The following is a 15,286-nucleotide window of genomic DNA, read 5'->3' on the forward strand; positions in this document are numbered from 1 at the left end:
TTCAATTATCTTCAGCAATTAATAATTCTCAGAAGAATTTCTGCAATGGGTCTTCATTTTACGCCACACCCACCAGCCAATTAAAGTTTTTTTTTTCTTTTCCTGAAAATAAGGGCGGCGGTTTTGCTCTGCCTCTCTCCCCAGTTCTGGACGCGACGACTACCGCTGTCACTTGAGCAACGGGACGGCGGTGGCGAGGTTGGCCGGAAAAGGTGAGGAGGAGAAGAAGAGGAAAGAAGACGAGAAGTCTAATCACAATTAACATCCATTTATAAATGAATCAAGCTCAAAAATTTCCATGCCAAATTTATAAATCTACAAAACTGGAAGCATGGAAGTAGGAGAAAGGGTGGTAGGTTCAATGAGAATTGTAAGCAGCTACTTGTTCAGGATCATACACAATGCCATGTCTCTGTGAAGCTGATCTCAAAGAGAGGGATCTCATGGAAGCCAATGGCTGCACGTTGGGGGGCACCAGAATTTCTTCAGAGTGACCGGATATGCAGAGGGCACCGGAGTCATCTTGTTCCCAGTAAACTTCTACCATAATCCCCGTTGGATTCTCTGCAGTCTCTGTCCCTGGAATTCCCACAAATCTAGATCCTACTGGTATCTGTAATGTCATAGAATCATCAAATGATTTGCCTAAAAGGCAAAAATATTGATAAAACCATAGTTCCACTTTGGTAGAGGCAGATGCAAAGCTTATTGGGTTTACCTTAACAATGTGGCCAGATGTAGTTAGAGTTAGAGACACCATAGTTCCATCAGCTGCAGCACTTTCCAGCTCTGCCTGTTTTGCAATGTTCAAGAAAACTTCTTCAAGGGTTGTAAGACTGAGTTGGATATCAGATATTCCAAGCTCTCCCTTTCTCTCCTCAAGTTCACCAAAGAATCTCTGCTCCAACATCGTAAATTGTAAGAATGTGATTTTAACGGGGTGCCAAAATTAATTCATGACATCCTCTCTAGTCTTAACTAATTAAATAAAGTTCGAGAGAGTAGAAGTCAGGATGGTTACCGTCAGAAGCTTTTCTCTGTCATGAGGAATGATGTATGTTAGAAAAGATTTGTGCTCTTCCTTGGGTAGAATATCCAAGCGCTATCATTATAGCATGATTTCAGTTAAAATTAGAACATTTATATAATATAGGGAAATTTAAGATCAGTTTAGTTTTCTGAACATACAGATTTGAAGAACTGCTTAATTTCTTCATGGCCAGTCGATTTGGTATTGGCAAAACTAACATTGGCGACAAAGCCAGCACCAAATCTCGACTTCAACCTGATTGAGGTTCCAATGCAACGGAGCCTTCCCTTCGCCATGATTCCGATGCAGTCACTTAAGATATCAGCTTCTTCCATAGAATGAGTTGTTAAAAGAACTGCGCGCCCTCTCTTTGCACCCTCGATGATATCCCATACGTGCCTCGTTGTTATTGGATCCATTCCAGTTGTCTGCATTTAAGTTTAGAAAGATTTTGAGTTTGTGTGAACATCAAACTCATCTCCAAGGGTTATACTTAAATTAGCATACCGGTTCATCTAAGATGACCAACTTCGGATCACCGATAAGAGCTATGGCAACACTTAATCGACGTTTCATTCCCCCACTGTAACTCCCAGCTCTCATCTTTGAAGCCTGAGTGAGTCTTACTTCTTCCAATGACTTCTCTGCGATCTATTTGATTAAATGCACATCTGTAGGTGAGAATACTGAAAACATATAACAATCTCTGAATTTATGAATGTAGTAAAGTGTAATTGGTCTGACTTCGATATAACAGAACTTGTTTAGAGAATTACATACAGATTTTATGGAAGATGGTGGGAGGCCTTTTATTGTAGCAAAAAGATGGAGGTGTTCTTTCCCAGACAAGACTTCCCACAGGATGTCAAACTGTGACATACACAAAATCCAAACAAACACATAGTTTTTCAGAGAGGATCTTTAGAAAAACATTGATAAAATTTTCAAGATAAATCACCTGGGGACAAACACCAACAATTCTACGAATGTTTGCCATGCCAACAGAGTCACAAACAGAATATCCGTATATTGATGCTGTCAAGTGATATATGGCTCAATTAGTAATTCCCTTCAATCCAGTGATATTATGTCCATCAAATAGAATTTGATTGAGATCACATTACCGTCTCCACCAGTCACTGGTGTAATTCCAGTCAAACAACTGATTGCTGTGGTTTTCCCAGCACCATTTGGTCCAAGGAGACAAAATAGTTGATCCTTTGCAAAGTTCACCCATAAGCCCTGAAACTCATTTAAGCGTTATATTATTGCACCATTGATATGCTGATGACAAAATAGTTGAAGCAGGGCATTTATAAGTTACAAATTATTCATTGATACTATAACCACATCGCATAAGTCATGTGGCAGTCAAAATTTCAAACCATAAACCAAAAGAGCATAACTGCATTTTGCACAAAATTATAAGATCATTTGATATGTCCAGAAAGTTATGCTTCATGTTCAGTTTGCCAACGTCAACCAAAAAATTGAAAGAGTTTTTTTACCCTGACAGCATAATAAGGTGGAGTTTTCTTGCATTTACAGCAGAAACCACAGTTGGTCTTCCAAGCTCCAGGATAGGTCTTTGCAAGGCCACATATTTGAACCGCGACATTTGAATCCATTATTCCATCTGAAAGTTGTTGTTTCACCGTGTTTTCCTCTTCACGGACATCTTCATCATCTGGAGTAATAGGCTCCAGTACTGGAAGTGTGCCCAAGCAACTGCAGATGCCACCCTCTATCGAAAAAGGGAAAAACAGAAATTGCTAGTTAAAATTGAATTGAACTCCAGGGGAAAGCCATGAGTAGAAAACATGTAGTTTCCAAATTTTAATACCTTCAATTTACTTCCTCCTTTCCCTGTCCAATATCCTGGCCTTAAAAAGTAAAAGGCCGATTTTCTCACACCAGCTGCATTTGGTATAATGTTGTCAAGGTAGATGGCCAAGAAAAACCATAAGAAGAATGTCCCCATAAGCCATATATAAATATCATTCTGTCAGAACCAGAAATCCAAAAAAAAAGGTCAAAGTTGAGGTCTTGTTATGACTAGTGCCGGGCCTATAGCCTATTAATTTGGCATTAAATTGATAACATACTAAAGTTATGACACATTCAGTATCATTTGGAGCACACTCCATCCGTCTACTCCAGCTGATTCCTTGGCCTGCTGGGCTGGAAGTTGCATCGGAGAGCAGAGAAAGAGCTTTAGCTAGAAGATTAGGTGGGAAAAAGGACCAGACGATTTGAAAGAACTTTGAAAAGTCATATGAATAAGGAAATCCAAATGCAGTGATAAGCTGTATGGAAAAATGCGATTTAGTTATTGTGAAGTTATTTACTGTTTACATAGAGTTTGAGAAAAGTGCATCATTACCTGAGTGAGAAATCCAACGATAAAGATGGAGAAGCCCACAGTAGTGGATGAAGACGACTTGCTTATAAAGGCTGATAACAGAAAATCAAATCCAACCTAACATAAAAATCATTTGAAGGGAGTAAGATTAGAAAAAAGAAGAAAAAAATTAAGGAAAAAGGACCACTGCAGGAAACCATCATACCATATTGAGTTGGAAGAGAAAGAAGACGAGAAACACAACTGCAAAATTGTTTTTAGAGAAAAAATCAAACTGAAACATTATTCCAAATAGAACCGTGAAAAGAGATGCAATAAGTGTGGTAATTCCTTCCCATGTGAGCCATGACAGCCAATATGCAGTATCATACAGACCCATCATCGTCATTGCCTGCATAGAAATTGAGGGGGAAAGGTTTTGTTAGAGACTAAGAGAAAGTTAATGATACAGAAAATGATAATTCTGGTATGGTTAATTATTCCAGAACATAGACCTGACGAAGTTTGAGCTCTTTTTCTGTGATCAAGGAACTAATTTGAAGAACAAAACCAAACATGGCAATGGCTAGGAAAAATGTTGACCCAACAGTATTCACTGCAGAAAAGTTGTCCACTGGAGGGTGTGCAAATTCCATGAAGTTGATAATCCAGCTAAAGTTGGGAACTGAATGGCACAAAAAAATACAACATTGCGGGGAGAAATGGGAGTAAGATTATTATTTCTAAGAAGTGAAATGAATTTTGTAACTCAAGCACTGAACTAAGCTTATTACCCCCAATCAAAGATCGAGCAATTTCACGCTCTGCAGCAATCTGAAGTGGAATCTGAAATTTAAAGGTGGGGTCTTCATAGTGCCCTCTCTCTGCCACAGCAGTTGAGTTAGTCTGTATACCGTAACTAATCACAGTCCCATTTCTTTGTGTGAAATGCAAGGCGCCAGGGCAAGTCATGGGATTGTTAAAAAGCCATTCATCTACTTCAGCAGGTGTACCAAATGATCGAACCTGTCATTTGGCCATGTATAAAAAGTCTATCTAAATGTAAGGATTCCCATTCTCATTTCTTGAGAACAAAAAGTACAGAACATCTGAATATTTGAAGAAAGAAAAACAATTATCTAAATCCTTTTGACAATTTCACTATCTTCCAACTCCCAAATGACACTGAATTGTAGTATGCAATTCAGATTCCTTTTTCTTTTTCTTTTTTTAAAAAAAAAAAACATAAAACACCATTTTATCCAAACCCAAGAAGAAACACCATTTTATCTTTAATACTTATAATTCCAAACCCAAGAAGAAAGCAGGGCATGATGAGATTAATAGTAAATATTTTTACGTTAAATATAATGTTTATAATCAGGGTACTATATTTCTTCTGGAAAATCCCAATCTCCACTAATCCTACAAAGAAGACTCGCAATTAGGAATTCAAAGGAGCATTGTAAGAAGTCGAATTTTGAAGACGCACCTTATTTGGAGGAATGGGTCGGCCGGGATTATTGGCCATTATAGCTCCGACAATGTCACGAACCTTGGCACTTGAACTGCCGCTATACACAAAGTCGTAACAAGGAAGCTTTACGTAGTACTTGTCCTCGCAAGGCGGGATGGGAGGGTTAGCCTGGAGTTCAGGATGAACATCGCTCATGGCAGTGGAGGAGCTGAAGCGAGCCTCCATGGCTTTCTGAATACAGAATATGAGGAATATGAAAAAGAGAGAGGAAAATAGCTGTAGAAAAGTAGCCCACTTGCTCCGCCATGAAAGCAAGAGATTCTTCTTAAACAGCGCCTGAAATTGCTGGAGTAGAAGCGGAAACCCGCTTCTTAATTCCATGATTTCCAGATCTTAGTGTAGCTCTTCGCTCTGTTTTCTCTGCTTCTTTGGATCTGTGAATTATGGAATATCAAAATCAAGGAAGCAGCTGAAATTCAGTTGTATCTTAAGATGCCTCGCTTTCACTTCCAAGTTTCATTACAAATACAAACCGTAGAGGATATATAGGAGGAGTTGGGTTCGAAAATTGGTGCTCAGATTCACTGGATTTACGAAATGTGCCATTTTTTTTTTTTTTTTTTTTTTTCCGAGGTCAAAACGTTGATGTGCAATGTTTTCCTTTATTTTCAGATTTTGACCACTCGAAAAAAATGGGAGTTTTTAGGCATATTTTTTCAGCTTGACACATGAATGACCACTATATTTTAAATGCTGCTGAGTGACGGGGAAAAGGCATATATGGCGGGGAAATGCTCCATTTCTGTTGTCCGAACTCCGAAGTCGACTAGCGAAACAGAGGAGCCAAGCTTGAAGAAGAGGAAGTACTAACAATTTTAAGAAGCTCGAAAGGAAAAGAAAAAAAAGCTCCGATTTGTAGTTTTATTCGTTTGGAAAGTGGTGCTGAAGCTCTTTGGTCTTTTGGGTATCAATGGCGGATCATCCGCTAGGTCAGGCCACCTTCTGGACCCAAGCCGATACTCTTCTCAGAAAGAACTTGACATATCAGGTCTTTCTAATATTTATTAATTTCTGTTTCTGATATCTTTTTCTTTCTGAAGCCACGGAACTAGGATTCTGGGGTTTCATTATAACGTCCTTTAATCTCTGAATTTGTTCTTCGCGCGTGTATATATATATCTCCAAATTAATTGACAATAATGTAGGATCTTAGTGATTCGTTTCGACCCCAATCTTGGTTGAATCTTATTTTACTGTTTTGTTTGGCTATACGATATCAATATTCATATGAGAGAACTAACCCATATATATTTTAAATCTCTTTATGTCTCTTGATCTTCTCGACGGAAAATATATATTTTTTTTTGTTTTCTTGAATATTGCAATATTCATATGATGGGATTTACCGAAGTAACTGTTATTTCTTTGCATGACATCTAACTGTGAAATCCACCCTTTTTCCCTCCTCAGAAACGAAATATGATGACGAATGTTCGGCTAATTTTGTTCCCACTCGTCCTGTGTATCATGCTTGTGCTTATGCAATCGATAATCGACAGTGAATTGGACAAGCCCAAATACGGATGTGGTTGTACTTGTATTGATACTAATGGAGATGGCCGCTGTGAGGAAGTCTGTGGAGTACAATTTTCAACTCTGGAACAAGCTTCCAGTTGCCCAATTCCAAGCCCACCTGAATGGCCTCCTTTGTTGCAAATGCCTGCTCACGAGTTTCGTGCTGTTAGAACCGATTTTAATCCATTCACAGACTTACCAGACGAGTCGTGTAGGCGAACTGGGTCCTGTCCCGCCACTGTACTAGTCACTGGAACTAACAAATCTCTTGGAGAAAGTATGCTCATCTATCTCTCTTCTGTGCTTGCAGTTGAATTCGTCCATCTTCTTTATTTCTTCACGGATACTTAAATTTGGTCTCTTTGTTTTTGTCAGTTGTGCTTGGAAGCATGTTCACAAATTCATTCAATCTGAATTCCAAAAATATTTCAGATAGTCTAGCTTCTAATGTGCTGGTAAGTGGTTAATCTTTTTCCTTCTCTTCCTACAGTATTTCATTTTGATCTTACTTCTTAGTCTGTGTGCTCAGCATCTTCTATCTTGAACTGCTCAACCTTTTCGGGTTTTTTAATTCCCAGGGCTCGAGGTCGATGACTGAAAATGACAATTTTCTGGAGCCAGCTTTTGCTTCAAATCTTCCTTTGTACAATGTGCAACTTAAGTGCACGAGAAACTCTTCTTTGACTGTTTTTGTTCCTGTATTATGAGCCGAAAAGCCTCAAGGTAAGCGCTTTTTCTCGTTGTTTTAGATATATTTTTCAACTTTCTTCTCATGGCTTGGTTACGTTGTAGGCAAAAACAGAAGTTTAGAAGGCTGAGTTCGAGCTAGTATAAACTACTCATGATTGGACAATGGGTTATAATAAAAGTTCACTCACAGACATGTACAGACGTACAAAACATGAAAAGAAGAAGAAAAAAGAGTGTACTATTGGAATAGTCCTATGTATTTCATTGGTCTTTGTTTCTTATTTTTTGAGTGTAGAAGTTAGATGTGTTCAAGGCTTACAATTGTGGCGCGACAGTTCCTCCGTGATCAATGATGAGCTATATAAGGGATTTCATAAAGGAAATTCAGAGGGGAAGGTTAATGAAGTCCTTGCAGGTGGATTTACTTGTTATGTTTTTCCACATTGATATAGTAGCTTTCGTTTTTTAATTTATTTTGGGTGTTATGTTAGAGTTCACAGTTTCGTTCTTTTTATAGGTTTTGATTTCTTAAACTCAAACGCCAATAACTTCAATGTGAGCATTTGGTACAATTCAAGTTTTAAAAATGACTCGGGAAATCTTTTTCCGGCATTACTGCGTGTTCCACGCTCAGTGAATCTGGTAGGCTAGTCTACAATTCCACTTCTGTATCTGTATCACCTTTATTTTTAATGGTTTTGGCTTAGAGATTAGAGACTAGGATTTTATTTTTATGTCGCTAAATTGGGGATCTTTATCATGATTTTTTAACTGTCATGTAGGCTGATAATTCTTGGCATTACACTTACCCACATGAGTTTCAGAAGTACTTCTCGGTTTCTAGTCTCCTATCTTGATCTTCAATTCTTTTGAACAATCTTGCATCCTTCATAAAAATTTCTGCTTCCACAACAGCTAGAGTCTGGTGGTACTAAATTTATTGCAAATGATTGGTAAACAATATCCTGAATCTTAAGTTTGTAGAATATCCACACAATGATTAAAGCTTCTTACAAAACTGTCCTTTGCAATTTCATATCCTCTTATTCACCCTATCTCTCTCTTCCTCTCTTTTAATTGCACTAGAGGAGAAGGTATGATATATAACACCGATTCTTGATGGTTCCACAGGCAACCAATGCCTACCTTAAATTTTTGCAAGGACAAGGCACTGAAATTCCTTTTGAGTTCGTCAAAGAAATGCCGAAGCAGGCATCCAAACTCGAGCTCGATTTATCTTCTTTGCTTGGCACTCTTTTCTTTACTTGGGTCGTTCTGCAGCTTTTCCCTGTAAGATTCTGTGGATTCTGTCTCGTCTTTATCCAAAACCAAGAGATGATTTGAAATGCATGTCCTTAAGAGAATTTCTTGAACCACCACCCTTTAATCTGAATGTTCTATAAATGTGTGAATTGTCTTTCTTAATGTTGCTGTTATCTCTTTCAGTATTTTATGATACTATGCCTGTTAATCTAGGTCGTGTTGACATCGCTGGTTTACGAGAAACAGCAAAAGCTGATAATCATGATGAAAATGCACGGCCTTGGTGATGGGCCGTATTGGTTGATCTCTTATGCATATTTCCTCACAATTTCTGCCATTTACATGCTATGTTTTGTGATATTTGGCTCAGTTATAGGTAACATCTTCTGATCTTCTCTACTCTTTAGACTATTATTGTTGCTGGTTTGCTGTTTGCTTAATAATTTGATATCTTTGCAGGGTTAAAATTTTTCACATTGAATGACTACAGCATCCAAGTTGTGTTTTACTTCCTCTATATAAACTTGCAAATTTCTTTGGCCTTTCTAACAGCAGCTTGGTTTACTAATGTCAGGACTGCTGCAGGTATACACTTTAATCCTATGATGGCAAAGACATATTTACTTGTCCCTTTTGATTCTATGAGGACAGTTTACTTACCTCAGATAATGCATATTTTGATAAGATATTATTGTGTATTGTATCTATTGTGTTTATTATGTTCCCTTCTTTTTTTTATTTCCTTATTAGTTTAGGCAAACATTGAAGTATTTTGTATATATGTATCAATGGAATAAATGAAAAAACTGAGGAAAATTACTCCATTTTATCATATTTACTTGTCCCTTTTGATTCTACGAGGACAGTTTACTTACCCCTATTTTCTGTTCTGCAACAAATGTCATACAGTTATAGCATACATATTTGTATTTGGAACGGGGCTCTTAGGTGGCTTCCTTTTCCAGTTTTTTCTTGAAGACCCATCATTTCCAAGTAAGCTGAAAAGGAGTTCGCCAAATGTAGCGGTATTTGCTATGATTATTGGCCGGCATATTGATTATCTTGTTAAAATGCTTGCTTCCTGTCTGCCAGTTCTATAAACTTAATATGAACTAATTTTCTACAATTTAGATGGCTGGATTATAGCCATGGAGTTATACCCTGGCTTTGCTCTGTTTCGTGGATTATACGAGTTTGCACAGTATTCCTTCGATGGAAACTTTATGGGGACTGATGGAATGCGTTGGGGGAACTTGAGTGACGATTTTAACGGGATGCGAGAGGTCATGATTATCATGGTTGTGGAGTGGTTGTTGGTATTTTTGGTTGCATACTATGTAGATCAAATTTCATCCTCTGGTGGTGGGAAAAGTCATCTATTTTTCTTGAGAAGGTTTCGGAAGAAAGCTGCCTCATCTTTTTGGTTGCCAAGTTTGCGGAAGCAAGGATCCAAAGTCCTTGTTCAGATGGAACAACCTGATGTCATTCAAGAGGTAACTTCTTTCCATTCTTGAGTCATAATTAGATTTCAGTCTGCTTCTGCTCTTGATTCAAACTCCGAGATTGGAGAAAATAACGGATTCTTGGGCTTCAGTTGATAAATTAATTCTGTTACAATCATACTGCCAGAGATTTACATATTGACTAGTTGTTCCTAGTGATTAATTGCTTAAATTTTATACATGATTCGAACAATTTTTGAAGGTAACATTGACAACAATTCTGTTTTATTTCCATAGAGGGAGAAGGTTGAACAGTAATTAGTCAAACCCGATGAGGGTCAGGCCATTGTGTGTGACAACCTAAAAAAAGTCTATCCGGGAAGAGATGGGAATCCTGAGAAGTTTGCTGTAAAAGGGTTATCTCTTGCTGTTCCTCGAGGGGAGTGCTTTGGCATGCTCGGTCCGAATGGTGCGGGCAAGACCTCATTTATCAGTATGGTAAGATTAAATCTTCAAGTGATCACAAAACACTTACTGTTTTATCTAGAATTTTCTAGTTCATATTTATTGTTCCATTTTACTATATTCATTAGCTTGGATTCATGTAGATGATTGGCCTCACAAAGGCTACTGCTGGCACGGCATTTGTCGAAGGTCTGGATATACGGAACGATATGGATATGATATATACCAGCATGGGAGTATGTCCACAGCACGAGTAAGCTTGAAGTCTCTTGCAGTCTGGATATCGTCTTGCGAGACTAAACCATAAAAATGTTATTCTTTTGTTCAACTATGTAGCTTGCCGTGGGAACAACTCACCGGAAGAGAGCACCTGCTCTTTTATGGCAGACTGAAGAATCTACGAGGCTCTGCGCTAACTGAAGTAAGGGACTACACTCTTATCTTGAAAAGATCAACCGTAAAAGGGTCTTGGTCACTCGTTTATGATTGTTATTTTTAAAAGTTGTGAGTTCATATTTTCCAACTCCATTTTATTGGCACAGGCAGTGGAAGAGTCTTTAAAAGGTGTCAACTTGTACCATGGAGGAGTTGCAGACAAAAAAGCCGGGAAGTACAGTGGGGGAATGAAGAGGAGGCTTAGTGTTGCTATTTCACTAATTGGGGACCCAAAAGTAAGTTCCTGTTGTGTGATTTACTAATCTGATGAGAACATTTTGAGTTCATTTGTTAATCTTAATACCTTCCATTGCAACTTTATCAAGGTCGTTTACATGGACGAGCCGAGCACTGGACTTGATCCAGCTTCGAGAAACAGTTTATGGAATGTTGTGAAACGCGCAAAGCAGGATCGAGCTATAATTCTTACCAGTATGAACTCAATTTATCTTTTACTAGTCTTCAAACTGGAAAGCTTCCAAAAACTTGTGACTTCAATCTTCCTTTAGATACTGATATTGACCACCCTCATTTTCCTGTATCATCAGCACATTCCATGGAAGAGGCAGAGGTGTTATGCGACCGATTAGGAATCTTTGTTGACGGTAGCTTGCAATGCATAGGAAATCCAAAGGAGGTACTTGAATTATGTCCCAAAAAAGCTCCAACACATCCTCAACCCAATTATCTGATCAGCTTTTGATTTTGTGACATGAGTCTTGATTGAATTGTGTTTTACAGCTGAAAGGTAGATATGGAGGATCTTATGTGTTCACAATGACTACCTCTGCAAATCACGACGGAGATGTGGAGAACATGGTGAAGCATCTCTCTCCCGGTGCTAGCAAAATCTACCACATATCGGGAACTCAGAAATTCGAATTGCCGAAACACGAGGTCCGAATAGGGGACGTGTTCCAAGCAGTGGAAAATGCAAAGAGTAGGTTCACAGTCTTTGCTTGGGGTCTGGCTGACACAACATTAGAGGATGTGTTTATTAAAGTTGCTCGAGGAGCACAAGCGTTCAATGTACTTTCATGATTCTCCTCCATCAGGTCTCCCATTCATTCCATTCTCATGCTCATGTTTGTCTTTTATGTATATGTTTGTAATATGTTAGTTTCTGTATAGTTCATATGATTCTACAGCATTTGTACTTTTTTCCTTTTTTAATTTTAGAAATATATTGGTCAGATAGCAGGAGGTTAATAAAGTAGCAGTTTGGTCTTCTTCATGAATCCTTTTTCTCATATTAGATCCAAGAGTGTTCACTCATATACACTATTTTTAGATTATCAACCACTCAAGGAAGGATTGATTATAATAAATATGTGATCTAAAAAAATGCATTTTTATATATTTGCTGCTTTCGTGCTGGATGTTGCATTTTAATTTGCTGCTACTTTTCTCATTCAAAACATACATGATCATAATGCACACCGTTTGATCTCGAAAATGACCAATTTTGTGAAGCTTGAACTTAGGTGGCTGACTTACGAAGGAACCTGCGTAGAGAAAGTAAATAGCTATTGCTCTAAAGATAATAGTTTTGCAGAAAGGTGAGGTGATCGACTCTATTTATAGGCATTGAGCTTCCAACAACGGCTGACGAGTGGTTACAACTGTCTCGTAAATCACGTCGTATTATCGGAAAGATGGTTGAGTGTTTTTGTGATATAGCTATCCTTATTGATCGAGCTATATCTTTTTGGCTGAGGTACTTCGTGGTCAAGCTTTAAGGAGGTATTTCAGAGTCGAGGTACCTCTTATTGCTGAGGTGAACTTTATGACCGAACTAGCTCTTATGGTTGAGGTGAGCTTTATGGTCGAACTAACTCTTATTGGTCCACGTGTCACGTCGTTTTTCATCCTCTAATTGACACTTAATTGAAATTATCATTCTATAAAATTATGCAATATACCCCACATTATCTTCGAAAAGATATTAAAAAGGACGACTACTATCATTCCTAAATTAGTGGACCCACTTTTTTAAAAAGAACAAGATCACGCTTAATTTAAACATAATCACAAGTCGATCATGACAGTACACTCATGTGTGAACCTTAGTAAACACACAATATTAGAAAAATTATTATTCCCATTCCACAATGTAATTTCGATTTCTTCCCGATCCTCATTTTAAATCAAGAGTAAACACATGAGTTAAAATCCAGCCTTCCTAATCTTTTTTTTTTAATTCTTAAATTATCATATCAAAAATTTCTTTTAATAAATATCATATTTAAATTTATGAAATATTGAAACAATGAAAGAAATATTCCTATCTTTTTTTAGTACAACGTGTGAGTTTGGTTTGAGATATATATCAATTACCATTGAACTATGCTCGCTTTGACAAAAATATTTCTATCTTTTAAGAAATTATCTAATATATAACTCAAACTTTTAAGTCTAGAGTTTAATAAAGACACGTGGAAATTCAAGTTTAAGACGTTTCGTTTTTTATTATAGAATACATGTATTAATCGGTTGATGCATGTTAAAATTGGCCAACAATAGCTTGTTGATATATAGCAAAAACAGCATATATGGTAAGTATTTTATCTTTTGTGGGACATATATGGTTAATGCAATTGTAAAAAAGTAAAACAATAAAAGGATGCGAAAGAATAGGTCAAATTTCAACTAAAAATCCAATCTTTTTAAGGGGGAAAAAAACAACTCTAATACGATTTTGTTTCGATTTTGTTTCTATCATTGTCTACAAAATAGTTAACAGAATCAAAAAACCCCAACAAACTTATCTCTCTCTCTGCTCTCTCTCCATTATCTTCATCTCTCTATACAAATAAATATGCTGAGGGTTTTCACATTCAAAAACAAGCAAAAACACCTGCAATTACTTGAACCAGTGGGGCAAAAGAATGGCGAAACCTGTCCCATTGATCTTTATTCTATCACTTTTTGCAGGCATTTTGTTTGCTAATGGATCTGATCAAATCGGAACTTACGAGTTGAAGAAAGGAGATTTCTCTATTAAATTCACCAATTATGGTGCAACCATTCTCTCAGTTATTCTCCCTGACAAACATGGTACGTTGAATTGATTCTATACCATTTGCATCCAACGCATTAATCAATCATCATCATCATCATATATATATATATATATATATATATATATGTAATTGGTAATTTGATTTCTCGATCTGTTTCAGGAAAGTTGGATGATGTTGTTCTTTCATTTGACAACATTGACGATTTTCGAGTGAGATAATTCTGTTCTTCTTCTTCTATAAAAGATCAGGAAATTTTAAAACCAGGGTGTGCATTGAATTGAATTGATTTATTTGCAGAATGATACGACATACTTTGGGAACATTGTTGGACGTGTGGCGAACAGAATCGGAGGAGCTCAGTTTGAACTCAATGGCGTCGTCTATAAACTCGTTGCCAATGATGGGAAAAACTTGCTCCATGGTAATTAATCAATCCTTTTAACTAATTAGCTAGTCTCTCCCTGTATTCTCAACCAAATTCGTGTTGTGTGTTGTGATTCATGAATCAATCAGGTGGGAAGATAGGATTCGGAGATGTGATCTGGAAAGTGGAGAGCCATGTGCAGGACAGCCACATTACATTCACGTACGACAGTTTCGATGGCGAACAAGGTTTGTAAATTAACTTTAGGTTGGTTTAGAGGAAACGATCGGGATTTGATTTGGAAATGAACACGAAGAACAGGGTTTCCGGGCGATGTGTCGGTGTCCGTAACGTACCTGTTCATCGAGACAAACAAATTGGGGGTAAAAATGGCGGCGAAAGCCCTAAACAAAGCGACCCCAATAAACATCGCGCAGCACGCTTACTGGAACCTGGACGGGCACGCGAGCGGCGACATTCTGTCCCACAAGATCCAGCTGCTTGCGTCGAAGATCACTCCGGTGGACGGGGAGCTGATCCCGACCGGAGAGATAACGGCGGTGGCCGGAACGCCGTACGACTTCCTGAGCCTGAGGGAGATCGGGAGCGAGATAAAGGAGCTGCCGAGCGGGTACGACATAAACTACGTGGTGGACGAGGCGGAGACGCAGCACCTGAAGAAGGTGGCGGACGTGCGGGGAAAGGCTTCGGGGCGGCGGATGGAGCTGTGGAGCAACCAGCCGGGGGTTCAGTTCTACACGTCGAACATGCTGCACGACGTGAAGGGGAAGGGCGGGGCGGTGTACGGCAAGTACGCGGGGCTGTGCTTGGAGACGCAGGGGTTTCCGGATTCTGTGAACCATCCGAATTTTCCTTCGCAGATTGTGAATCCTGGGGAGACGTACCATCATGTCATGCTTTATAGGTTCACTATTCATTCCGGTTGATTTGGATTTGGGCCCATACCCATGATTCATGATGTTGTTGCCGTTCCTTTTTAATGTTCGTGTGATTGGATAATATTATTCTGTTTTTGTTCTTTTAAATCTTTCTATTTGGGATTACTTTCTTTGAGAAAATTCTCAAAATTTGAATGAGATCATTCAGATGTGATGAAAATCTAACCAAAGTTTAATTTTATTTAATTTTTCAACCATATTTAGTTTAATTTTAAAAGTTTT

The 15,286-nt window shown here is 38.1% G+C and overlaps 4 protein-coding genes and 1 pseudogene across 6 annotated transcripts; 4 read left to right on the forward strand and 1 right to left on the reverse strand.

The window, feature by feature from the left end:
* Positions 1 to 249: 249 nt before the first annotated feature.
* LOC111025757 (ABC transporter A family member 2) lies at positions 250 to 5,361 on the reverse strand. The gene is made up of 16 exons (XM_022303648.2): positions 4,864 to 5,361; positions 4,166 to 4,397; positions 3,887 to 4,056; positions 3,598 to 3,783; positions 3,414 to 3,509; positions 3,136 to 3,336; positions 2,874 to 3,032; positions 2,539 to 2,772; positions 2,155 to 2,272; positions 1,989 to 2,065; positions 1,811 to 1,900; positions 1,538 to 1,681; positions 1,189 to 1,458; positions 1,022 to 1,102; positions 719 to 898; positions 250 to 613 (listed from the first exon to the last, which is right to left on the reverse strand). Exons 1-16 carry the CDS (start codon positions 5,227 to 5,229, stop codon positions 359 to 361), a joined length of 2,859 nt encoding a protein of 952 aa, XP_022159340.1. The 5' UTR covers positions 5,230 to 5,361; the 3' UTR covers positions 250 to 358.
* Positions 5,362 to 5,513: 152 nt separating this feature from the next.
* LOC148210543 (ABC transporter A family member 7-like) lies at positions 5,514 to 7,172 on the forward strand (annotated as a pseudogene). The gene is made up of 4 exons (XR_015791413.1): positions 5,514 to 5,896; positions 6,319 to 6,700; positions 6,799 to 6,878; positions 7,002 to 7,172. The product of XR_015791413.1 is annotated as an ABC transporter A family member 7-like (transcript).
* A 103-nt stretch (positions 7,173 to 7,275) lies between these two features.
* Positions 7,276 to 9,890, forward strand: LOC148210544 (ABC transporter A family member 7-like). Its single transcript, XM_088126094.1, has 8 exons — positions 7,276 to 7,315; positions 7,409 to 7,528; positions 7,631 to 7,755; positions 7,896 to 7,949; positions 8,245 to 8,403; positions 8,590 to 8,752; positions 8,836 to 8,961; positions 9,508 to 9,890. The coding sequence occupies exons 1-8, from the start codon at positions 7,276 to 7,278 to the stop codon at positions 9,888 to 9,890; spliced, it is 1,170 nt and encodes a 389-aa protein (XP_087982220.1).
* Positions 9,891 to 10,115: 225 nt separating this feature from the next.
* Positions 10,116 to 12,579, forward strand: LOC148210545 (ABC transporter A family member 7-like). 2 transcript variants are annotated; one of them, XM_088125011.1, is made up of 8 exons: positions 10,116 to 10,316; positions 10,427 to 10,536; positions 10,620 to 10,704; positions 10,826 to 10,954; positions 11,045 to 11,150; positions 11,267 to 11,355; positions 11,460 to 11,773; positions 12,203 to 12,579. In XM_088125011.1, exons 1-7 carry the CDS (start codon positions 10,272 to 10,274, stop codon positions 11,757 to 11,759), a joined length of 864 nt encoding a protein of 287 aa, XP_087981137.1. In that variant the 5' UTR covers positions 10,116 to 10,271; the 3' UTR covers positions 11,760 to 11,773; positions 12,203 to 12,579. The 2 variants fall into 2 exon arrangements, with proteins under 2 accessions (XP_087981137.1, XP_087981136.1); XM_088125010.1 differs by lacking the exon at positions 12,203 to 12,579 and having other exon boundaries at positions 11,460 to 12,075.
* An 834-nt stretch (positions 12,580 to 13,413) lies between these two features.
* LOC111007306 (Galactose mutarotase-like superfamily protein) lies at positions 13,414 to 15,199 on the forward strand. Its single transcript, XM_022279622.2, has 5 exons — positions 13,414 to 13,775; positions 13,901 to 13,950; positions 14,039 to 14,162; positions 14,255 to 14,353; positions 14,427 to 15,199. The coding sequence occupies exons 1-5, from the start codon at positions 13,607 to 13,609 to the stop codon at positions 15,050 to 15,052; spliced, it is 1,068 nt and encodes a 355-aa protein (XP_022135314.2). The 5' UTR covers positions 13,414 to 13,606; the 3' UTR covers positions 15,053 to 15,199.
* Positions 15,200 to 15,286: the final 87 nt, after the last annotated feature.

Source organism: Momordica charantia, assembly GCF_013281855.1.
Source record: "Momordica charantia cultivar OHB3-1 chromosome 6 unlocalized genomic scaffold, Mcharantia_2.0 BLBB01000006.1, whole genome shotgun sequence".
Lineage (NCBI taxonomy): Eukaryota > Viridiplantae > Streptophyta > Magnoliopsida > Cucurbitales > Cucurbitaceae > Momordica > Momordica charantia.

Coding starts and splice junctions, on each gene's coding strand:
- LOC111025757 (XM_022303648.2), bottom strand. CDS start 5,229: ATGGAATTAAGAAGCGGGTTTCCGCTTCTACTCCAGCAATTTCAGGCG. Junction 2,773..2,873: donor AAGGAGGAAGTAAATTGAAG/GTATTAAAATTT, acceptor TTTTCGATAGAG/GGTGGCATCTGCAGTTGCTT. Junction 614..718: donor CATCTGGCCACATTGTTAAG/GTAAACCCAATA, acceptor ATGACATTACAG/ATACCAGTAGGATCTAGATT.
- LOC148210544 (XM_088126094.1), top strand. CDS start 7,276: ATGGGTTATAATAAAAGTTCACTCACAGACATGTACAGAC. Junction 7,950..8,244: donor AGTTTCAGAAGTACTTCTCG/GTTTCTAGTCTC, acceptor ATGGTTCCACAG/GCAACCAATGCCTACCTTAA. Junction 8,753..8,835: donor GATATTTGGCTCAGTTATAG/GTAACATCTTCT, acceptor ATATCTTTGCAG/GGTTAAAATTTTTCACATTG.
- LOC148210545 (XM_088125011.1), top strand. CDS start 10,272: ATGCTCGGTCCGAATGGTGCGGGCAAGACCTCATTTATCAGTATG. Junction 10,537..10,619: donor GGAGTATGTCCACAGCACGA/GTAAGCTTGAAG, acceptor TCAACTATGTAG/CTTGCCGTGGGAACAACTCA. Junction 11,356..11,459: donor GCATAGGAAATCCAAAGGAG/GTACTTGAATTA, acceptor TGTGTTTTACAG/CTGAAAGGTAGATATGGAGG.
- LOC111007306 (XM_022279622.2), top strand. CDS start 13,607: ATGGCGAAACCTGTCCCATTGATCTTTATTCTATCACTTTTTGCAGGC. Junction 13,951..14,038: donor ACAACATTGACGATTTTCGA/GTGAGATAATTC, acceptor ATTTATTTGCAG/AATGATACGACATACTTTGG. Junction 14,354..14,426: donor CAGTTTCGATGGCGAACAAG/GTTTGTAAATTA, acceptor CACGAAGAACAG/GGTTTCCGGGCGATGTGTCG.